Source organism: Telopea speciosissima, chromosome 11 (assembly GCF_018873765.1).
Source record: "Telopea speciosissima isolate NSW1024214 ecotype Mountain lineage chromosome 11, Tspe_v1, whole genome shotgun sequence".
Taxonomy (NCBI): domain Eukaryota; kingdom Viridiplantae; phylum Streptophyta; class Magnoliopsida; order Proteales; family Proteaceae; genus Telopea; species Telopea speciosissima.
In genome coordinates this window covers 51,095,427-51,119,932 of record NC_057926.1, presented here as the reverse complement: position 1 = coordinate 51,119,932, position 24,506 = coordinate 51,095,427, and the positions used below count along the sequence as shown (strand labels likewise).

Here is a 24,506-nt window from a genome sequence, read left to right as displayed (position 1 = left end):
TGCTACCCGCTCATCTGCAAAAGTTGTTCGATCGGAACTGGTTTTGACCCTTTTCCCTCTATGGAACATCGAAGATGTCCACTTGGCTATTCCAAATTTGGGATAAAAAACTCCTGCGACCAGCCAACCATGCAAGTCCATTGTAAGGTTAAAGACAGAATTAGCAGGAAGTTGTGGTATAGGTGTGTGGGGTAGTGTAGATTGCACTTGGTTAAATAAAGCATGCGTTGGGGGAGTTAAATTTAAAGCACAAATCCATCAATTAATAAGATGGATCACTTGCATAGGGTGTGCCTGAAGGCCCTCATATAAAACTTTGTTTCGTACATGCCAGACAGAATAAAAGGTAATGATAAAAATAGAGAAAAACCAAAAGAAAGATTGTTTTGTCATGGCTCTGGAGCCAAGAAAAGAAGCACACAAACATAAGAGCGAGGGAGCAGATAAGTGCTCGGTTCTCAATCCAAGTGGGCCAGAAGCCCAGATTCGCTTAGTCCAATCACAAGATAGAAAAAGATGCCAAAGTGATTCCTGTTTCCTTTTTCCTAAAAAAAACTTGTGTTGAGTTGGACTCCATCTCATGCAAATTTTGGAGAGGACAATCCGGTGATACTAAAAAATTACAGTTGGTTAGCTGGTCTAAGATTTGCCTGCCAAAGGCTTTGGGTGGTTTGAGCCTCAGAAAATCTGCAACCCACAATGAGGCTTTAATTCTTAAAAGTAGGCTGGTGACTAATTTCTGAACCCTCTTCTTTATGGGCAAGGATTATTAAAGCCAAATATTTCCCTAATAGGTATTATAAAACACAAAAAGAGAGGATTTCTCAGTCATAGCCTTGCTGGTTTCTTAAAACAAAAAGGGAGAAAGTTCTCTATCCAGGAGTGTGGCCTATGCCAGCACTCCCATGAGTCTATCTCTCTCCTCCCCATTTGAAAAGACACCTCTGCCCCCTTGTTTTGAGGAGGAGAGAGATAGACACATGGGAGTGCTGGCATAGGCTACACTCCCAGACAGAAAACTACTTCCCAAACAAAAATTACCAAGAGTTCATTAATTTAGTTAGCTAAAGGACGTAACAGTTGCAGTGATCTGTTTAATTTGTGGCCCCCATTGATAGATAATATCATTTTATCATTAATTACTGGAAGAGTCATGAAACTTGCAATCATATAATTAAAATTAGCAATGGCATAATAACATAGAGTGAACTAATTAGTTCAATCATCTATATTTTAATGAGTTTTTTTTTCTTGGAATTATATTCGAAACCAACATTTGCTAGTCTAATTGACTGGTAATCAAATTTTGTGGATATGTTGTTTAAATCACCCTCTACTGATATGGTTAGCTCCAGTCTAAATTCATTTTCTTGGGTATTAAAATAATATTTAAGAGAAAAGGAAATTTTATACCAAATTTTTTTTAAGTATTAATTTGATGATTGATACGTACATGGAAGAATACTCTATAAAGTAAAAATTCTAAAAATTGGGGTTATAAAATTGATACGTAAGTGTTGTCGATTTATGCAAAATCAACCTTATACATACTTGGTAGGATACTCTAAAGTCCAAATTCCAAAAACTTTGGGTCATAAAATTAATAGAGATAGTATCCAAAAAAAGTAAAAATACAATTGATATGTACATGATGAAATTTGACATGTCTGTTAATTCTAATGCAAAATCAACCTTGTACCTACTTGGTAGAACTTCCCAACTATCAATAAGTGACTACAATGTGGAGAAATGATTTGGTCATTCAAACTCTAATGGTGAGAAATTCTTTAGATATAGGTGACGTATCAAATTTGATGACCCATCTTAATGATATACGCGACTATATATAAGGTTCTTATTAGTTTTTTATTTTGAAAGTTCAAATTTTAAAGAAAAAAAAATCAATTGATTTTCTTAACATTACTTCTTTTTTTTTTTTGGTTGAATTCTTAACATTACTTTAATATGTGTTAATGTAATTCACCATCACCATAGATTGGGAATAGTCAAACTATACATTTTAATTTCCCATAATCTTTTTTTGGGGGCAGTTTAATTGGTTGTTCCAACTCTAATAAGTAAAAATGTATTCCATTGGGTATTGTTGCATCAAGAACTGAGGGGGAGCGTGTCGTTCCTGCAAGGAAGAAGACAGCAATAAAGGATTGGGCCGAGCCGGTTTGGTCACTCCGATGCCTAAGTCAGAACTCTCTAGCAATAGATGATAATAATTGAAATCAAATGATCATAGAAGGAGGTTACCTGGTTATTTATAGGTGATTGCGAGAGTCCTGTAGACGGCGACGTGACTCAATAGAAAAGGGAATTTTCCCAACGCGAGTTTAGGTAGTTTAGAGCCTTTTTAGGGCTGGGGATAAGCTTTCCAACCCATCACGCCACGTCAGGCTAGATTGGTGCGCTGATTTAGTGCCGTTAGGGTCATCTTGCACTATTTTCAGGGTGTGATTCCGTCGCCCTATCCGGATTCGGGGTCGGGGCGAGGTCGGCCCCTCATGGGATCGCTATTTGTTCCAGGTCGGTTGTTCCTCGCCTCATCCTCGGTGATCGACCCCTCTCAGGATCGGATCACTACCTGCCCCAGGTCGGTCCACCTTATCTTGTCCCCAATGGGACGAGCTGATCACGGGAATGCCCCGTCCTCACTCACATGAGGTTCCACGTGTCTGAACCCTATTGGGTGCCAGTTCTATGACGTATCAGGTATATAGGTCCAATATCACCGAAATGCCTAATGGCTCTTATCCTTAATTCTAAACTCAACCTTGATTGAAATCATTTTGGGGTCAATATATTAATCCATAACCTAAGACAAACCAGGCAATATATTTTGGTTGTTGGTGAAGAAGAATAATTGCATTGCGTGTGTTTATGTCTTATCTTTTGTATCTGTTGGGGTACACCCTTAGGTTGGACCCAAAAGGTGTTATTGGGGCTCCAATATAAGCTGCCAACCTGACGTATAAGGACCTTAAAATATGACCTCTTGCGCCATTGAATATTGATTTCCAACCCCAGCAATTGGGCTTATAACTTGCTTCTACGAAAGATCAATAAAGGGAAATGCTTGGCCTTTAAAGCGACCTTACAAAGTAAATTAAAACCCAGAAAGGGCCAATCTTCCATAAACACACTAAATGCAATAAAAAATCATGACTTGCTGCATAGGACAAAAATTGGCTGTATGTTTTTGCTGCCCTAATTGTAGACGCCAATATAGAATCCAGAAGGGTATAATGAAAAATATTAAAATTTAAAAAGGTATTTGTGAACCCAAATTAAAAAAAAAAAAGGATTATTCCAAGTTTACGCCTACGATTGGGGGCAGCAGGAATTTTTTTCCTGCTACAAAAACCCACCACCATAACAGTAAAGTCAATAATTATGTTCCCACCAAAAAAAAATAGTCAATAATTATGAATTGATAAGTGTGATAAATTTACTCAAAAGATCCAAACTGAGATGACCCATGTTGGTCCCATGGTGGTAGTGGTCATGCTCCATGCTGCAAGGACTATGAGACGTACATGAATTTAAAAATTAAAACAAAATTCCTGGAATAAACCAATTCAATTTTGGAATTAGCCATGAATGTACTTAAGATCTTCATTTTTTTTAATAATTTTTTGTTCTTTTAACCAATAAAATAAAATAAAATAAAAAGAGGAAATTTTCCATATGTCAAATTTTGACTAAAATACGATCTCATTTCCTTCCTATGTATTATAATTTTCCCCATATTTTCAACAATCCATTTTTTTTAATAGATATTATATTTTCACAAATCTATATTTTTCCACTTGGCAAACTCCATTTGAATTGAAAATTACCATATGGGTAGGGGCTTCCATATGAACATGGAACCTTCGTATCAAATTTCAGCCTAATCCAACCTACCATGTGTTAAATATTTGCATCCACATGAAAAAAACGTTACTAGAATAGATGAGAGAGGGAGAGACGTATCAACCCAGCTGATCCAGCCTTAGAATTTCAAAAATGGTTTTTTTTTTTTTTTTGGTGAGAAGAAAGAACATCCTTGAGCAAATAATATAACAGCAAAAGGCTTTATTTTTATTTCTTTATAGTAAACAACACCACGAGTCATTAGATATATTTTTTTCTATAATGATTCATTAACAACATAATTATTGTATTATAATATTAATCACCTAATTAGAAAGATCCTACTCGACCAATAATAGCTTCAAAATCCATCTCATAAGCACTTAAAAAAACATTAGATCGATAACGAAATTATTTGTTTCCAACACACCAAACAACCCCTCCCCCAGAAAATTCTTCTTTTATCTAGAAGCAAACACGTACAGCTTTATCCGATACACGTACGTACGTGACACAGACACAACCTTCACATGAGCAGATAGTTTTTATCTCTTTAATACAAACAAAACCGCCAAGGAGATCGACCAACTTAGAGTTGGTAAGTCAATAGCCTTATGTGAATAAATTCAAAAACTACACAAATGTAAGCTTCATGCATGCATGCATGCAGGGCCTAAACATCTTTTTTTTTAAAGATCTAAACGCGTTTAAGCATCCACCATTAAGCCCTATAAAAAGGGCCTTAAACTTCCATTTTTTGAATCATTAATTACCATTAGAGAAAATTAAACATGGATAAGCTTTTTGTTCTAAGTGTTTTGAGTGTCACTCTTCTTGTATTCGTTTCTAGGGTTGCCAATTGTGATACCATATCATCTTGTTCCCAAACACCATACCCTCAAGTATGTGATTCATTTATTAGCTCTAATCCTCTATTAACCTCAAAAGGGTTTCGTGATGTAGCCCTAATAGTCACTTTGAACCAATCTCAACTAGCTCATACTCTCATTTCAGCTATGGATTTGAGCTCCTTCGACGAACAGGCAAAGGCGGCATGGACCGATTGCGCAGAGCACTACGACGACACGGTTAGCCAGCTTAATCGTGCTTTATTGGCTAACAATTGGGAAGATGCTCAAACATGGCTTAGTGCAGCAGTTGTCAATCCAGAGACATGCCAAAATGGGTTCATGGAGCTTAACTCAGCTTCATATATGTCTTCCTTACCTTCCATGTTAAGTAACTTCTCAAAGTTGCTTAGTAACTCTCTTGCTATAAACAACCAGGCAGCTTCAGCTTCAGCTTCACCTTCTGGTGGTGGTGGAAGAAGATTGCTTTCTGATGGGTTCCCTTCATGGGTTTCTGCTGGTGATAGAAAGCTTCTTCAGTCATCAACAGCAGCTTCACAAGCTAATATAGTGGTGGCTGCTGATGGGTCTGGTAATTATAAGACAATCTCAGAAGCTTTGACTGCTTCATCAAAGTTAAGGAGTGGGAGTTCAAGATTTGTTATATATGTGAAAGGGGGTACTTATAATGAGAATGTTCAGATTACAGAGTCAAATATAATGTCAATAGGAGATGGGATTGGTGCCACCATCGTTACTGGCAGTAAGAATGTCATAGATGGTTCCACCACTTTCAGCTCCGCCACTGTTGGTAAGCTTTCTTTCTTTCTTTCTTTCTTTAGATTTCTTGCTTCCATTTTTTTTTTTACATCTCCACCGGCTGGGTCATTGCTTCCATCACTATTCACCAACTAAAGAAAATTTTGACCTTTCTATCTGTTTCTTTCTTTTATTGTTCTTACCTTTTCATCATCTTGCCCTTGGTTATATGTCTAATCAAGACCTTCTAGATATTCTCTTAAAGATATTGCTTTTGACTCTGTGTTAGGGAGAGGATACTGCTTTAGAGAGGTCCTTAGATCTTAAGGGTACTAAGGTTGTTAAGGTAGTTAGAAGTGATTAGTGACATGCGGTATGTCTCCTTGGATTTGACATTCCTCAATTAGGGAAAATAGTCACGGATTGAGCTGGTCTGCGCCCTAGGGTTGAGCAGCCATCATGCTATGCTCAACTCCTAGGCCACCATGTGGATTTTATGCCGTTGAAGAGTTCGTCTTTCAACCATTGGATCGGCATGGAATCCACATGGCGGCTTGTGAGTTGAGCGCAACACGATGGCCGCTCAACACTAGGCCACAAACAAGTTCGATTAAATAGTCAACCCATGCACCAAAAAAAAAAAAAAAAAGTAAAAGAACTTTATCTGGTTGTGTGGAACCATGTGCCTAGAGAAATGAGTCTGCAAAATTCACACCCTCGCCCCAATGAAATAAAAAATCTCATCCATATTCATAACCTTGCACATGCTCTCATTGTCCCTTCAATGCAGATCCTCTACGGCCCAGCTGCTCGTAGCAGCCTATGCGGCACAGACTGCCAGACTGGGCCGCACGTGCAATGACCTCCTTACCCCCTACCCAACGCCTTGCTCGAGAGGGGTAAGGCGGTCATTGCTCACACGGCCCTGTCACGTCACACAGGCTGCTACGGGCAGTTGGGCCATAGGAGATCTGGATCCTTGTCCCTTCCTCTCCCCCACTGGTGTAGGCCACGGGACTAGAAAGCAATCTCTTGCTCATAACAATAATAAGGGATAATACACACTCTCTCTCTCTCTCTCTCTCTCTCCCTCTTCCCTATGAAATGACATCTCTATCCCTTATTTGGTGGAGGAGAGAGATGAACCCAAAGAGTACTAGCATTATGCTCTTGGATAGCAAATTCAATACCTAATAATAAATAGGGAACTTTTTCTCTGTCCAGAAGTGTGGCTCTTGTTCTAGCACAGGGCTGGGTAGGATTTTGGTCTTTCAAGGGGACGTGGTGATCATTCCGCCCCATCTCTTGTTTGTATCCACACTCCCGGATAGAATCCTTTTCTTCCCCTAATAAATAAGGAGAGGGTGATGGAATCTCCCATGACCAAGCCAATGAGAGCAGGAGAGAGAAGATCCACATGTTTGTATGTATACAAGGGCCCCACATGTTAGGAAAACAAGAGTGGGAAAATAAGGATAAGAGAGATGATTTAAGCTATATCCCTCATATGACTTACAAGTGCTATTTTCATCTCCTCAGCTGCCGTCGGCGGTGGCTTCATCGCCGAGGGCATGACCTTCCAAAACACTGCCGGACCTCAGAAACAACAAGCAGTTGCATTCCGTTCAAGCTCAGATCAATCTATATACTATCAATGCAGCTTCGAAGGTTACCAAGACACCTTATATGTCTACTCTCAACGTCAATTCTACCGAAACTGCGACATCTATGGCACCGTAGACTTCATTTTCGGTGATGCCGTGGTTGTGCTCCAGAACTGCAACATCTATGTTAGAAAACCGATGAGTGGCCAGGAGAACACAGTGACAGCTCAAGGCCGGACTGATCCGAACGAGAACACCGGAATATCGATCCACGATTGCCAAATTACGGCCGCTTCGGACTTAAAATCAGTTCAGAGTTCAGTTAAAACTTACTTGGGCAGGCCATGGAAGCAGTACTCAAGGACTGTAGTCATGAAGACTTATCTTGATGGTTTGATTGATCCGGCGGGGTGGCTTCAATGGAGTGGAAGTTTTGCTCTAAGCACTCTTTATTATGGAGAGTACATGAATACTGGTGCGGGTTCAAGCACAAGCAATAGAGTGAACTGGAAGGGTTATCATATCATGAGCACCTCTGATGCCCAGGGGTTCACTGTTGCAAATTTCTTGGGTGGTGGTTCTTGGATTTCAGCTGCCGGAGTTCCATACACTTCAGGCCTATAAGTCTAGAACTTACCCTTTGGAGTCGGGTGGGTTAATTCTTAATTTAATCTAATTAATTTGTAAGTAGTTTTTGTATGTTATATTAGTATATATTGACAGCTTGGATTTGAATAGATCCAAAAGTCAATCTCTCATGTTGCATTCAATTGTGATCTACATGTATTGAATTGTCATTTTGTGTTTAATTTTCTTTTCTTTTTTTTTTTTTGATTTATTTATATGATATAATGTGCGTAATAAATCCAATTTTTCTGCAGCTAAAAGAAGCTAATGTATCAAATTCAATTATTATAATGATGATATGAGGAAATTAGTAGTTTATTTTTCTTGTTTAAACTTAATCCATGGAGTTACAGTAAATATGCATGAAGTCAAAAGTAAATGGACCCAGTTTTCCTTCATCTGCTGAATCAAGAATTTTTTTATCTAAGGCCTTTTGATGGTTGAATGAGACTCTTAGACAGTAGTAAAGACATTTCAGACATTTATATACAAGAATAATAATGACACTCAGAGTGGTGGGTGAAGAGATTCTTGATTCACCATGGTGAAGGAAAACTTTTTTCCAATGTCCATTTGATAATTTGATGGCAAAAGGTTATATGTATGACCATACACCATGCATGGTCCTGTCCCTCCTTTCACAAGGAGTCGAAAAGACAAATTTCCCCCCTCCCCAATTTGATGCGCATTGTAATCCCATCCCTCTTATGTGACCATACCTCATCCCTTGATTTGAGGAAAATTATCTCCCCCACTTCCCAGTGCCTCTAATAAGGGGGGTTGGACCCCACCCGGACAGGGGTATGGTAATCATTGCGCTCCTCTTGTTAGAGGCACTGGGAACTGGAGGGAATAAAGATCCCTAATTTGATTGAAGAAAAAGTGAGAATGAGGGGTTCTAACCTGAGCAAAACTAAACCCTAGTGGCCTAGCCTCTGGTTTACTCACAAACATGATGGGTGAAGATGGAGAACAGATTTTGCCTGGGCAGTAAGGTGACAAATTAGAGAAATTCAAAAAAATAACTGGGCTCAGAGACAGTAGAGTCCAATTCAAATCGGCTGATTCACTCGTATCCAATTCTCTTTTTTTTTTTTTAAATCAGGTATCCCATGGCCTTGGGTTTCATTTTTATTTTTATGAGGTATAGAAAACCCAGTTTGTAGAAGCATTAAAGTCCACACTGTTCATCACAGAAATCCCTGGACCAAATAGCATCTTTTTCTGGGTTTTGGGTAGACTAAAATCATAACCTTTCCATGGAGATACTCCATGGATGTTAAAAATGTAATGGAATCAACAGGGATAACTTGAAAGACCGCAGCAGTTATTTAAGCCTTTGTTTGTCGAGAAAGATAATAATGAAATTCTCAAAGATTTTCCAAGTGTCATTTTACATGATTCATGTTGGGGTCACTTCAGCAATGAACACAAATCAGGCTCAAGCTAATAGCTCAAATTCAACAAACATGAACAATCAACATCTGCAGCCCAAAACCAATTCAAGATACAATGATCAATATCCTTCACAGATCTTAAGAAACTACACTAATATGCTGTAAAGGTAGCTAATAAATCATGTATAATCACATGTCACAGGGGCTCCATGTCACAAAGCATTGCAGAGAAATGACCCTTCCATCAAATGCGAATGGCAAAGGCCATAGTGATTCTAGTCGCTCAAATATTCATCCTCATCTTTATCTTCATGCTCTGTCACGACCTTCTCAATAAACCTCTTGCGGACACCATCAATGATGCCCTTTCTCGATGGGTCACTTCCACTCTGACCATCATTAAGTACCGGATCTGACTGGCAAAGGACTAGTGCAACACCTGATAATTTAAATGGTTAAGAGAAGAATGATCAAGACAAATGAAAAACAAAAGTTTTAAATCAGAACTAACAAAAGGATTAGGGAAATGGAAGTAATAGCAAATGACAAAGAAAGTGAACATTTATCAGCTCCTTGGGGGAAAAAAATGTATGTATAAGGTTGTCATTTGTGGTTGTGACAATGAAACAAAAGGGTTTCTGTTCTGAAAATACACAAGGAAACAGTTGCTAGCCCAAAAATCGGCCATGCGTCCTCCAGGTTACTGTCATTACATGTGGCAAGTTTGAGCCCCACATATCCATGGTACATGCCAAGAACCACCTTTCAAATCACTATCTATCTGTGTACATATCTGGCATCCCCAAGACCCCGCAGTGGGGGGACCCTCATACACTGGGTACGCCCTTTTTTTCTGGATTTGCTTTAAAGCCTAGAAAGTTCGTATCAGATTGCATAGAATCAAGAAACACAGTATTTCCCTCAATAATACAGAGTGGTATCTATCTGTGAAATGAGTCATTGACTACTTGCTAATCAAACACTGACATGGAGGTTGTATCTACAGATCTGGTGCCTTACAAATTAAATTGCAGAGTAGCATTACTTCCTTAATACCTCAGAAAACAACCATTTTTTAATTACCATGTTTAACAATTAAGTCAATGGGATAGATAAAAACAACAACAATTCAACTCAGCCTTATCCAACTAAATGGGGTCGACCAAGTCAATGAAATAGATAACATAATTTACAAATTAAATCATCCATTTCTGGCATTTTCACCACAATAACTTTTATCATCTTCCTAATTAGTCTTTACCAGGGAAACTCCTCATCAATCCATCAAGAATGCAGACAAATAATTAAAACCAAATGGAGTATAGAAGCATCAAAAGGACAGATAGAACAAGGAAGCCACAAAGTTAGAACAAAAATGGTGGACTCAAAATGCTCGGAATGTCATCCCTAGGATGTACCTTGAATCATTAGTGACCCAAGTTCATAATGGAATGAACATGGAAACAGAGAATGAGTGTAGGGAGTCGGTTCAAATTGCTGGAGTGGTAGTCAAAACTTTAAAAAATTCCTTGTCACTTGGCTGTATACAAATGTATGGAGAAGTGGTGTACACAGAAGGGCATCAGATGTATTTATAAATTGATAAAACCAAGAAACACGATGTAAACAGAATAGTGAAAATTTAAAAAAAGAAAAAATGCTGATCAAATAATTACCTTCAGGTGTGCACCCCCGACCAAAATGATGCAAGCCGACATATGTTCCTTTGATAGCACCATTATTGTACACCAGTAGGGTAGGAAGATTACGGTCTGGATAGTTCGGAATGCAATCTGTAGATATTATCTTAACAAACTTTGTTGCTGGATATCTTGAAGCCAGTTCTTCCAGGCAATGCATAAGTTGTTCACATTCTGGAAATCTGTCAGAAATTACAACATTAACCAACAAGACAAAAGTAACCGACACAGTAAGCGTGTACATCAACAAATGTTTAAAAAGCAGGAAATGTCTCCCCCAACACTACAAAAATAGGTATATATCTGTATAACTTGTACATTATGCAAATTCATTGAAAATGTGTGTAAATACCTTCTTTAGAAATTAGAACATAATTTCCTCTTTGAAACAAACTGTTTGAAAAAATAGCAAACTGTACACTCAGGGTACTGTACAATTGTATGTAGCCTACATGGGGACCCCCTACATGAAAAACCACCTTCCCCACAATTTAGAACGTAGAATATAACAAACCATTCTCAGAACTTAAAAGAAAATTTAAAAAGTTCAGCAAAGATAAAACTAGGAAATTTCAAACAAATACAATATTCAATGATGAGAAAGATATGAGCTATCAAACATTACCCTTCCTTAAACAGAAACACAACCACCCAAACATCTGGTGGAGCCTGTGAAACCTCCCGAACAAAATCTGATCCTGATATTGGAACCACTGAACAAAACCTTGAGACTCTAGCGGATTCTCTCATCTCTGCCAACCTCTTCTTCCTTTTAGACATAATCAGAAACTCTAATTTCTCAAAATGGGAAAAAAAAGCAGGAAAAGAAACCCTTCTTTTTTTTTTTTTTGCGGGGTGGCGGAAGGAATATTGGAGTTATAATATGAACCTGTATTCTTCAAGGAACCGGTCGTCATCAAGATTCGCATCATCTTCAAGATCTTCAAGCTCTTCTTCAGTTTTCTCATCAATCCAACCCTTGTCTTTGTGTTTTGAATCTTCATCTTGCGGTGGAGTAAAGGAAGGGGGTTTGAAAGGAGCAGGCTTGGGAGGTAGATTACCTAGTTTTCTTTGTATATCATCCCATTGTGTAGATGCTCCTTCGACATCCTTATACACAAAATGATAGTCTCCCATTGATGGAAAGATGAGAGCTTAACACAAGAAGGATCTTATTCTCAGTTGAGGAAGGTGAGCCACAAACATGCACAAAAATTATACTTTTTTTGCCAAGCACACAGCATCAACACTTTATTATAAATCTGTTCTGTTAAAGCTTGAACATCTGCAGTTTCTGCACAAAAATTTATTGCAAGTGAAAATCCTGATATTCTGTTGAATCTCAGATCTGCCAAAGAGAAATTCTTTGTTATATATCATAATCAAACTCAACTTCTGTTTCCTATTCCTGTATGAGTGCAACTATTGTGTCCAAGGCTCAGTGGGACATGGTTTTCTAATCCTAGTTCTGTTAAAATACTTGGTTCTGAATCAATGTAACTATTTATATTTCAAACGTTAGTTAATTTGAGCCCATCAATGATAGAACCATAGTACTCGGAGAAATTTTTTGTTATTTATTGGTCAAGTTGGACAGTGACAAATGGTTTCATTATCTCAAATCTTATGAGCAATATTCAAAAAATTTTGAAGTATGCTAACTTGTTTTCCTTTAAACTTTCCATGTATGGAAGTAAATATTAAAAAAAAAAAAAAAAAGGAAGCCAAATTAATTTTATATAGTTTATTTCTATGAACCTGTTGCAAATTATTAGAGAAAATGGGCTTATTTTTGTGGAAATAAGCCTTGGTGATGCGGTTCTGGGTTCCAAAAACCCTGTTTGGCTCTGCTATGGGCCTACTCAAGTGTGCAATAACCAAGTATTAAAGAATGATCGCAATTCTATTAATAAACTAAATATTTCAAAAGAGGGTGGCAATTTGGTATATAAAACAGAATCTTAAATGTGTACATTGGAAGGCCAGAAGGGATTTATTTTATAATGATGAAATTGTCTTACTTCTCGAAGAGCAAGAGGCAGAAGACCAGAAGGGGTTCCAGTGGGGAGAATTCACTCAACAGACCTCGGATTGAATCAAGATTTTAGGGAAATTTCTGATCCACAGCTCTATTAAATGATTTAAATCCAGCAAGCAACAGATGGGTTCAGCAACTTGAAGATCCAAAGAAATAGGCTGAAGCCGCTGAACAAGGTCTAGCAGCAAATACAAAACCAGACCAGAGTTCTGGTTTAATCTCTCGATAGGTATGGTATTAGGGCATCAAGTTCGAGGGTTTTGATCATTCTCTAAAGTGAGCTTCAAACCCCATAAGTTGAGGTCAACAGATTAGGATTGAGAGAGATCAAAATCAATACACGGGTGGTGCTGGTACTGTTAGAACAGACTGTAGGCCTGTAAACGGATCGGATTCGGCTCGGATACGGATCGAATGTAATCAGATTCGGATATTTCTTGGTCGAATTCGGATACCTCTAAACGGATTCGGATGCGGATCGAATTCGGATTTTCGACCATCCGTTTACACCTCTGCCTTGTGTAACCTGAACCTTCCTCCCCCTAGTGGATACAATTCACTCTCAATCCATAGTTTTAGATCATGATTCTCTTTTCCTCATATTCTAGAACGTGTTGAATCTTCAAAAACCCTCAAGATCATTATTTACTTAATTTTTTATAATTAAGTATTCGGATTCGGATTTTTATCGAAGTATTCGGATTTTTTTTCGGATATCTCTAAACGAATTCGGATGCTCCGAAACAGATACGGATGCGGATCGAATTCGGATTTTTGGTTATCCATTTACAGCCCTAGAACAGAGTACCCATGGCAGTTGGGGTAGGAGAGTAACACTAACAGAAGAAATAATTAATTGAGAGTAAGAAGGAGAAGAGAACAAAAGAGAAGAAGGTTTACCTGACAGGGAGGAAGAAGGTATCAATTGGAGAAAAGAAGCACAAAGCCAACCAGCTGTTCAGCCACGCAGGCAACACTCAACACAAGTTCAATAAGCCATTCTTATCCTTTGAGAATACCGATTACAATGTATAAATAGATGCTACCAACAGACATTGACTCTAATAAGGAAACAAGAAAAACAAGGAAACTAAACAGACTCTCCTACGTATTTAACTATATCTAAAACTTCCTTATAAAAATATAACCAAAAATTACAAAAGAATCCCAATTCCATGCTTGGCCAGGTTTGGGTAAAAATTGGTTCAATAAGGAACCAGGCCCCTTTCCTCTTCTTCTTTCTAACTGCATCACTTGGGTTTGGTTACATATATGTTGGGCCTTTGGTCCAATGGGTTCTCTTTGTAATAGGCCATTCTAATGGGATTTACTTTATTCGTTAGTTTGGTTAGAGTCTTTTTCTTTATTTTAATTGTTATTCAAGTGTTTTAGTTCGGCTGGAATAGGTCTTTATGATTCCACCCTTGTTTAAGTTGTTTCTTTCTTATTTAATGCAGAGTTTTAGTACATATGTAAAGGCTATGCCCTACCCACGATTTTTTATGAATTAATGAAAGGCTTTTACTTTGTTTTGGTATGTGGATTCAAACTAGCATCAGTAGTATTCATGTATGTTTACTCTTGTGCGATTCAAAAGTGTTTAACTGTTGTGAGACTCAGCGATGAACCCTAGAGGAATTCCAGGTTGGGGTACTGGTGGGATTCCAGCCCTACAAATCAGGTGGGATTCCTGATTATATCTTCCTTTACTTCTCTATCTTTTCTTCCATCCAATCAAGTAAGTTTCTAACTTTCTTTTCTTTCATGTGCATACTAGTTCTGCTATTCTTTTCAAGTTCTGTTTTCAATCCTTTATCTAGTTGATATTAAACTTTCTACTTGAAGCCAACTTCTTCAAAACTCTGTTTTCTGTTTTGATTTTAAAAATCCGATTTCAGATCACTGTTCTGGTTCAAATCCTGATAGTAGTCCAGTATTTGATTTCAGTTTCTAATTCCCTTATCGAATTCTATTTCCTGCTCTAGTTCTGGTTTTCCTCATTAGTCTAGGATTTCTGCTTAATCGATTCTGATTTGAACAGGTGGTTATGGTTTTCCTTAATCAATTCTGATTTGAATAGGTGATGTATGCTTTTTGCTGATGATATTGTTTTGGTGGATGAGACAAAAGCAGGGATTAACGCCAAGTTGGAGTTGTGGAGATCAACCTTAGAATCAAAAGGTTTTAAGATAAGTTGAACAAAGACAGAATATATGTTGTGTAACTTTATTTCTAGTAGGACAGTTAATGAGGTGGTGAAAATTGATGAGAGGGAGATTCCTCAAGTGATTATTTTAGGTATTCATGCTCAATCATATATAAAGAAGGTGATATAGAGGAATATGTTTCTCATACAATTAAAATAGGATGGATGAAGTGGAGAGATACGTCCAGAGTATTGTGTGATTGGCGTAGTCCTTTAACTTAAAGGAAAATTTTATGGATTGTCATGCGACCCGCTGTGATGTATGGGGCAGAATGTTAGGCAGTTAAGAGGAGTCAAATAGATAAACTAAGTGTAGTGGAGATGAGAATGTTGAGATGGATGTGTGGAAAAACTAGGAAGGATAAAGTAAGGAATGATAATATTAAAGCTGATTTAAGAGTAGCTCCAATAAAAGATGAGCTACAAATAGTTGTTTGAGGTGACATGGCCATGTGCAACGGATGCTCCAATACGGAGGAGTGATTTGATTCAGATTGAAGGATCTAAAAGAGCCAGGGGCAGGGGCAGTCCTAAATTAAACATAGAAGTGGTGAGGGAATACATCCATAGCTAGGACTTGTATCTTGTATGAATTCGAATAGAGCCGATTGGAGTGCAAGGATCCATGTACCCGACCCCATTTAGTGGGGATAAGGCTATGTTGTTGTTGTTGGTTTCTATTATTGACTTAATTACTTCCTGAATTCATTCTGAAATCTGTCATTTAAACTCTGTTCTGCTATCTGAAAAACTGTCCATTGATTCTGCAGCTTTTGAGTTTTCCTACTCTCGATAGGATTCTCTCATAAATTGAGAACTGTTTGTTGGATTTAGATTGAGTTATAGTGCTGGTTTAGCAAACTATTCCTTGATCGAATTGAAGTTCTGTTGGGCATTCACTAACTGATTCCTATGTGCTGTTACAAGATACAACATGTTCTCCATCCTTACTTTCTACTTTTCTACATGTTACTGGTTCACTTGCTATTTCTGTCCTCCTTAGTTACTAAAAATCTATTATATATTTCTATTTTGAGTTTAACTTGCTATTTCTTGGACCTAGTTGATTTTTTCTATTGGGTTTCAAATCCAAGTTTCTATTTAAATTATCTACTATTGTTTAGACTACCCCATATCTTCAACTCTGATCATTAGACCAACATAAGATTTAACAGACTTGTTCTCCTTGACTAAAATCATTTGACCAGGATTTCATGCATATCTAAGTTGTCCCTATACCAGCAATCCTGTCGCAAGCTGATCCCCCACTGGACTTCACTGGTTTGAGATTAGCACTCCATTATATCCTTCCCATAGAAAATATGGGTATGGCAAAAAAAGGGTACGGGTATGTAGGGTATTAAATGGGCCTGGACTTCAATAATACTTTTAAAAATTCGGTGTAAAAAAAAGTGCACGGCAAAAATATGATGTGTTTAATACGTGTCATGTTTAGAAATTCTGGAACAAAAAATAATCACATAATTACATAATTGTAATTTTACATTTTATTTTAATTAATTATTAAATAATTTGAAATTGAAATTTATATTAGGATCCAGCATGCCCGTTTGTGAATTAAATAAAATATTCATTTCCCCTCGACTCCATGTCCAAAATTATACAGGCATATATTCTATATGCAATAGAGATATACTTATTCAACAAACACATTAACAGCATCTAGAATACTAATTTATCAAAAGCAAGTCTCCCAACTGAAATAAACACAATAAAATAGCTGTATACTTAAAACCATCATATAACAGCAAGATGCCCTAGCTTTGCAATTATCATAAAGCACAACACAGTAGAATCTGATATAACAAACACTGCAAAATATAAGTGCTAACATTCCCTGGCCCATATGCATACAATTGAGCAGAAGCAAGCTACCAAACTGGATAACAGTAATGTAGGATGTATCAGTAAGTAAAAGTTTTAGAAAGACTAATTAGTAGCCAGGTTGCAAAAACAGAACAAAGCTTTGATAGCTTTCATCTCCAATATTTGATCCATAGGAATCAAAATCATAATAGGAGATAGTGGTTTGGGGTAGTTTTATCAATCCAGGACAGAAATAAAGCTAACGAGGAGAATCTAAGGAGTCGGCAGCAAGTCCAAGCTCATCTATGAATTCCATTACCTGCAGCTACAAGACTTCCTTTCATTTTCCAATTTGAAGTGTCAACTCAGCTACAAGCTAACAAGGTATTTAGCTTTTTTACCTCTATCCAATTGCAGGCAAAGAAGCTTCTACTTTAGGTAGATAAAGAAAATATGAAGCCACAGGTGAAAGCCCTGCCTGATCTACCTGCTGGTTTTGTGCCACCTAACCCAGTGGCATACCAGAGCAAAAAACAAATGATAGCATTTACCAGTTATGGAGGGTTCCCAACATGGCAATGGATACCCCCAGCTGCACTTGACACATCCTATGATCATGTACTCAAGCCTCCTGCTGCCTAGTAATTTTACAAAAGGCATCATAGCTTAAATCATTCCCAGTTGTTTATGCAGATGTTATGTCGGAAACAGTAGCTTTCCTACTACATGCAAATACTTCTGGCATGCTAATTAAATCATTCCCAATTGGTTACGCAGATGTCATGTCGGAAAACATGTAAATACTTGTGGCATGCTGATATGCCTTATTTTAGGTTGATTAGACAAGAATTTTTTTCGTCAACTGGCAAGGAATGCCCATCCACTGTTATTTATTTGTTTAGTAAAATTTTGCACATTTTGGTTATTCCATCAACAGGATCTATATAGACACATTGATTCATGGATCCATACATCTCGATTGGAAAACAAAATAAAATTGATCAATTTAGCTGATTGCTTCAATTGGAATGGAAAGCAATGTTTACCATTGTCTATAGTTCGGGTAAACATTTTCCCTGTAATAGGATTATACGTTCAGCTTTTCTTGCCAGGAAGCAGACTGGTCAAAATTCTGTTTAAATATTCAGACTGACCCCTGTAATAGAGGTGGGGGAAACCACCAACAAAGTATCATAAAGATAATTCCCGTGCTTCAAATTCAATGATATAGAGGATTTCCTTCAGCTTAGGTCAAGCAGCAATATTCAAAAATGGGGTTTGACTTTTGATAGTGGAAGAATGTGCTTCTACCTCTTTCTATTATGGAACCCAAATCTGATGAAGTTTTTATCCATGTTCCTAACACATTTGAGAGAGAGCGAGAGACTTACGTCCGATGGATGAAACCGGCGACGTCAACTCTAAGGGCTGGTGGCTGCTAACGGTGCTTTCTCCGGCGACGCAGTCCGTGACGGGACGATGGCGAAATGCACAGTGAACTCAGGTCACAGGCGGTAGGATCTCTCGATATCACGGAGCAAGAAAAGGGTTACGGTAATACCCTTACACTTAAAAACGATTTCTTAAAACGATCTCTCGTCTGCTTAGTACCGAGAATTACGAATGGTATTACCAAAAAGAATTACGAATGGTACTACCTGATTCGTGCGGGCGTAGGATTGACGATTTCGATTCGATCCATCAGCCTTTACAAACCCTAGAATCAATCCACCGTTCCAAAAACAGTGAAATTTCAAGGGTTTTGAGTGTGAATCGGCTATGTGGGATCGGTCACGGTCTATTTCAATATGAATCGGATTATTTAATAATCTGATTTTCGATTTTAAAGCATCCCTACACCTAGACACAAGGTTGGGCAAAATGACTGATGCACTTCATTTTATGCGACTTTATGTCTAGGCATAGGAGCGCCGCATGCGACTGGGTGTCGTTCTCTTAAGAAAAAGTGTCTCACAATTTGTATATATAAAAGGACTTGGATATATCTTACCCAAAAAAAAAAAAAAATGACTTGGATATAAACTATAAAGAAGAAAGAGTGTTACTTGGAGGAAAGATATAATGAGTAAGGCTGTCAATTGGAGAGGATCCGGATAGGGCAAGAGATAGCTCTCTGATCGTAGGATTTACTGTGTCTCTGGGGAAGTAAGGCTTGTAGTACTATATCTAGGGGTGCAAGTTTGGCCCTAACAGCCCGAACCCGCCCTAGTCTGCCCTTAGCTCGAACAGGGCCTGGGTTGAGATACCTTGACCTTGAGGTGGGTTAGGGTCAGGAATTTCTAACCCTGAGTTAGGGTCGAGCCGGGTCAGGGTTGAGGCCTCGATTGAGCCTGGCCTGGCCCAACCCGACCCTATCTTCTATTTTGTGTTTTTGTTCTTGATCTTTCTTCTTTCTTCTTTCTTTTCTTCTTCTTCCCTGCCTTGCAAGCCCGTGCATCTTCCTTTCCCAGCCTAACCAGCCCATTCATCTCCCTTTCCTAGCTTGGCCAGCCCATACATCTCCCTTTCTCAGTTTGGCCAGTCCATGCATCTCCATTCCTCCCCCCATGGCTAGGGCCAATCAGGGTCAGCCCGACCCTGTTGCAGCCCTAACTATATCTACTTTTAATGACGCTGACTTATTCTGTCCGGTTCAATTTTATCCGGTTCAACTGCCAGGTCAAATTAAAAACAAGCTTGATGATGCTATAAGCTTGCAATTTAACATCTTAGGAAAATGTTTTCTCACATTTAATCAGTTCAATCACAACTATAAATGTGATGAACCATCAATCCTCATGGGTTTACGGAGGTGTTCTATCTCCTTGGTTCAACCAGTTGCATTGCCTCGTTTAGTTGATTTTGAACACCAAATTGATGAATAAGTTAACAACTTATAATATAATTTCATTGATGGGATTGATCAACTAATTATAATTCATGACAACTCTATGGATCTTTAAGTTTCCTCAAAATAAGACACAGGAGAGTGTTTTTTGAGCAAGCAGCATAAAGAAGTCCACCTATGAGGTGTAGTAAAATGGTATCGTACATTGGATGGCAACAATGACATTTCATGTAAGGAAGAGAGAGATAGACACATGGATGCTAATGCACCCTACACCTATGCCTTAAGAACCTTTTCCCATAAGATATAGACACATGCCGCATGCATGTGAGAAAAAAATGTTGTGTGTGTGTGTAAGAGAGAGAGAGAGAGAGAGAGAGAGAGAGAGATAGAATTTTGATTTGCTAGCTCCTTTGGTTTTAAACTTTCAATAAATTTTAAGAATTATTTAAGATTAAGGAGAAAGAATGCTACCAAACTGCGTAGGTGCTTCTTTTTTTTTTTTTAGGTAAAAGCTGCTTAGATGCTAGTGTACAGTAGACCAATGTCTTAGGAACCTTTTCCCATAAGATATAGATGCATGCCACATGCATGTGAGACAGTGTGAGAGAGAGAGAGATTTTGCTCTTTTTGTTTTAACTTCCAATATTTTTTTAGGAATTATTAAAAAGGAAAAGAGAACGCTAGCTAGGTGTGTGTCATACGTTGTCCCTGCGCCTAGACACAGGGGTGGGAAAAATGACTATTGTGCCCCCGAGATATTCCGCCTTTCCATGGGGCGTGATAGTCATTTTGCCCGTCTCTGTATCTAGGCACAAGGACAATACAGTACATGTGCCCAGGTAGCGTTCGTTCTCCCTATTAAAAATTAGGGAGAAATAACGCTATCTGGCTATGTAGCATAAACTGGCTCCTCCCTATGTCTATCTCTCTCCTCTCTCCTAAGAAATGACATATTTACCCCTATTATGGAAAAGAGATACTAACGTATGCTACAAAGCCAAACAAATAACTCAATCCCTAAAATTAATATAAAATTATGGGACAACATTTCATATCTGAGGGTGTAGCCTCCGCTAGCGCCCCACTCTCTCTTTCTTTCTTCTATCCCGATGAAATGAGCTTTGCGCCTTTGATTGAACCGATAGGGCATTGATTTGCTCTCGCTTGCCTATGCAGCCTCCGGTACTGGGCAGGAAACATTGATCCTAAAATTATGTAAACACAAGGGAAAGGAAAATATATTAAATTAAAATGTCAAACAAAAAGTTGAAAAATAACTTAGAAATTAAATATTTTGACGTTGTTATCAAAAAAGGTTGTAGTTTTTTTTTTTTTTTGGTCGAAAGAAAATTTACTGAACAGAATGGGAGGCACTCCTGGTGTCTGAGCCAGTAACCTCAGCTGACCAGGGATTGGAAATGGGCCAAACCATCCTTCCCAAAACGGATAGAGCCCTCCTGGCAAGGCAATCTGCAATAGAATTAGCAGTCCTTGAAACAAAAATAAAACTGCAGTCATCCAAGTAAGACATGATGTGCTGAATATCCTCCAAGATCGGCAAAACCTTCAGATCAGCAGGCTTCAAAGGGTCCTGGAGATAAGAAATGACCTGCATACTATCACTTTCCACCATGACAGAGAGAGTACCTTCTGAAATCGCCTCTAACAGACCTTCTCGAATCGCCATAGCCTCTCCAACAAGGATATCATCAAAGGGGAGTGGGTTGGAGACCGCAATACAGCATTTACCTTCATGATCACGAATTAAGAAACCCACCACTCCCCGCTTCAAGACTAGGTCGAAGGAAGCATCGCAGCTGATCTTATAAAAGCTAGCCGGGGGGGACCATGCCATACAAGATGATACATTACCATGTGCAGACTCGATCTGAGAAGAGGCTTGTCCATTGCAGGCATTTAAGAACTCACCACAAGCTTTGTGGGCAGCCTGCACTACATCCTCCCCCCGTCCAAGACCTACCTCCAAAGACCATGTCATTCCTAAAAATCCACAGGTACCACAACACAAAACAACAAAGTGCTGTAACTTCCTTGAAGCTTGCTTTACCACGAGCCAAAAGGGACCCCTAACCATTTATAAATTGATGGAGTTCAAAGTTGCTGTCACCAGACATCAGAGAGATTAAGTTGCACCCAAACCAAACTACACGGGCGAAGGTGCAATGGAGCAAAATGTGATCAATTGATTCCTCAGGTTTGCCACACCTACGACAATGAGTATCAATAGGTATACGACGTTGGTGGAGCGCAGTAGCAGAGGCCAAACCACCAGCCACAGCACGCCAAATAAAGGTTCTTATTTTGGGCATGGTGTGGCTGGACCAAATTCTCTTCCAAACAATAGACGGCATAGCCTCCCAAGAATGCGACTTACCCGTTGAAGGAGCTGCTGCCTCATGAGCCTCCCTTTGATTAGAAAGGAGGTGGTATGCACTCTTCACCGAATAAACACCATTTTTAGTAGCTCCCCAAAGCAAGGTATCGTTTCTAGGAAACATGCATAGCTGGATTTTCAAATTGCTTCACGATCACTGGGGTGGAAAATTTTTTCAAGACTCTCGACCTTCCAACATCTGTTGGGCTGATCGATCAAATCCGCTACCAAATGAGGGGGATTAGCCTCGGTAGGGGGGTGTTGCACCCGAAAACCAGGGAGAGAGGGAACCCAGTAATCCGACCAGATCTGAACCGATTCACCCCCTCCAATCTTCCATAGCAACCCATCTTTCAACACTTTACGCCCTTCGAGAAGACTCCTTCAAGCCCAAGAGGGGCTAGCACCTAACTTAGCAGACAGAAAATCTCCATTAGGAAAATACATAGCTTTCATAAACCTCCCCCACTTCGAGTTTGGTTCAGCCCAAAGTCTCCAAGCCATCCAATAGAGAAGAACTTATTTTGCAATCCAGGATCACGAAATCCTAAACCACCTCTTTCTTTAGATCTGCACAAGCGCCTCCAAGATATCCAGTGAATTTTTTGCTTGTCTGAAGCGTCACCCCAGAAGAAATTAGAGGCTTCCTTACGAATCCGAGCATGATGGGAAGCGGGAAGTTTGAAATGGGAGTTGGAGTAATTTCCAATGGAGAGAGCGACAGACTTAAGCATAATTTCCTTCCCCGCATGTGATAGCAATTTATTCTTCCAACTTGAAAAACGTCGCCCCACCTTAATTGCCAAGTCCTGGAAAAGGGAGGTTTTGGAAACCCCAAAATCAACAGGCATCCCCAGGTATTTAGAAGGACCCTTGGCATAGGACACCTTCAGAATACGGGAAAACCATCTCTTGAAGTGACCTTCCACATTAGGGCTAAAGGAAATAGATGATTTCTTGTAGTTTATGGCTTGGCGCCTGGCCCTGCAATAAATCTCCAAATAGTCCTTTAAATTAAAAACTTCTTCCAATTTCAGCTCCGAGAAAAGACAGCAATCATCGGCGAAGAGGAGGTGCGTCAAATGATCTATTCTATTCTTGACATGGACTCCTTTAATCAACCCTTGGCGCTCTAAATGGGCAATGACTGCACTTAAAGCCTGGTTGCAAAGGATGAATAGTGCCGGAGAAAGGGGGTCGCCTTGGCGTATGCCACATGAAGGAATCACCTTTCCCCTAATAGCTCCATTGATAATCAACTTGTAAGAGATCAATCGCAAGCAATTAAGAACCAAAGAAACCCACTTTGTACTGAAGCTGAACTTCAAAAGAATTGCTTCAAGAAACTGCCATTCCACACGGTCATAAGCCTTCTTCATGTCTAGTTTCAGGGCCATAAACTTCTGTTTCCCTTTCTTCTTCTTATTGATGTAGTTGAAGAGCTCGTGGGCCATAAAAATATTATCTGAAATGGACCTCCCTGTGATGAAGGCCGACTGAGTAGGAGCCACAAGTTGATCAAGAACAATCTGCAATCGAGATGCCATCACCTTTGTAATGATCTTCACAACCACTGGGCATAAGCTAATTGGTCTGTAATGCTCAGCAGAAGAAGGATTAGAGTTCTTAGGAATCAAACACAGAAGGGTTTCATTACATTCCTGTGGTAACATGCCAGAAGTGAAGAAATTGCAAACAAAAGAAAACGGGTCCGGATGGGTAAAATCCTAGAATTTCTAAAAAATGGATGGAGTTTAAAGCCCATTGATACTTTCTAACTCATTGATACATTTAAAGCCCATGGAGGGCTCCATCTCCATTATCGACTGCATGCTCTAGTTACGAGGGTAACCAATGGGATGCTTGGCTATATTTCCAAATCTGCTATTGCTAGTTTTTTTTTTTTCTTTTTTAAATGTTGAAACGATCTTTGTTATCCATGGGCAATGAGTTTTGATGTAAATCAAAAAATTAACAAATAATAAAAGGAAAAGGTTAGGCAAGCCGCCTGGCTACCTAGTCTGAGTCTTTCTCCCCAATTCCATGGAAAAGAACCCTTACCCCTCTCATGTCTACGCCCCCATTGATCCAGCCACTAGTATGTAAGTAAGTGGGAAGCGTGCCCATCCCTTGCCTAATGATACCAATGATAAAAATATAAAGGAGATTAGTTTTTTTGTCCAAGAGTGTGGGCTACGCCAATACTCTCATGTATCTCTCTCTCCTCAGAACAAAAAGGTAAATATGTCTTTTCATATGAGCAGAAAAGATAGACACATGGGAGGGGAGGGTAGGTGACACTCCTGGACAAAAACCTTTTTCCCAAATATAAAATACAAATTTTTTTTAAAACGACCATGATTTTTAGTTTTTTTGGGGGTAAGAGCATG

At 38.9% G+C, this 24,506-nt stretch overlaps 2 protein-coding genes and 1 long non-coding RNA gene across 4 annotated transcripts; 2 read left to right on the top strand and 1 right to left on the bottom strand.

Moving 5' to 3' along the window:
* Positions 1-1,068: 1,068 nt before the first annotated feature.
* On the top strand, positions 1,069-11,475 carry LOC122645807. The gene is made up of 3 exons (XR_006330521.1): positions 1,069-1,079; positions 1,614-1,625; positions 11,346-11,475. It is a non-coding gene; the product is annotated as an uncharacterized LOC122645807 (long non-coding RNA).
* On the top strand, positions 4,656-7,705 carry LOC122645795 (pectinesterase-like). The gene is made up of 2 exons (XM_043839159.1): positions 4,656-5,523; positions 7,011-7,705. The coding sequence occupies exons 1-2, from the start codon at positions 4,656-4,658 to the stop codon at positions 7,697-7,699; spliced, it is 1,557 nt and encodes a 518-aa protein (XP_043695094.1). The 3' UTR covers positions 7,700-7,705.
* On the bottom strand, positions 9,056-18,387 carry LOC122645801 (phosducin-like protein 3). Of its 2 annotated transcripts, XM_043839168.1 has the most exons (5): positions 18,262-18,387; positions 11,689-12,093; positions 11,425-11,568; positions 10,776-10,981; positions 9,056-9,538 (listed from the first exon to the last, which is right to left on the bottom strand). In XM_043839168.1, the coding sequence occupies exons 2-5, from the start codon at positions 11,934-11,936 to the stop codon at positions 9,375-9,377; spliced, it is 762 nt and encodes a 253-aa protein (XP_043695103.1). In that variant the 5' UTR covers positions 11,937-12,093; positions 18,262-18,387; the 3' UTR covers positions 9,056-9,374. The 2 variants fall into 2 exon arrangements, with proteins under 2 accessions (XP_043695103.1, XP_043695102.1); XM_043839167.1 differs by lacking the exon at positions 18,262-18,387 and having other exon boundaries at positions 11,689-12,202.
* Between the last annotated feature and the right edge of the window lie 6,119 nt (positions 18,388-24,506).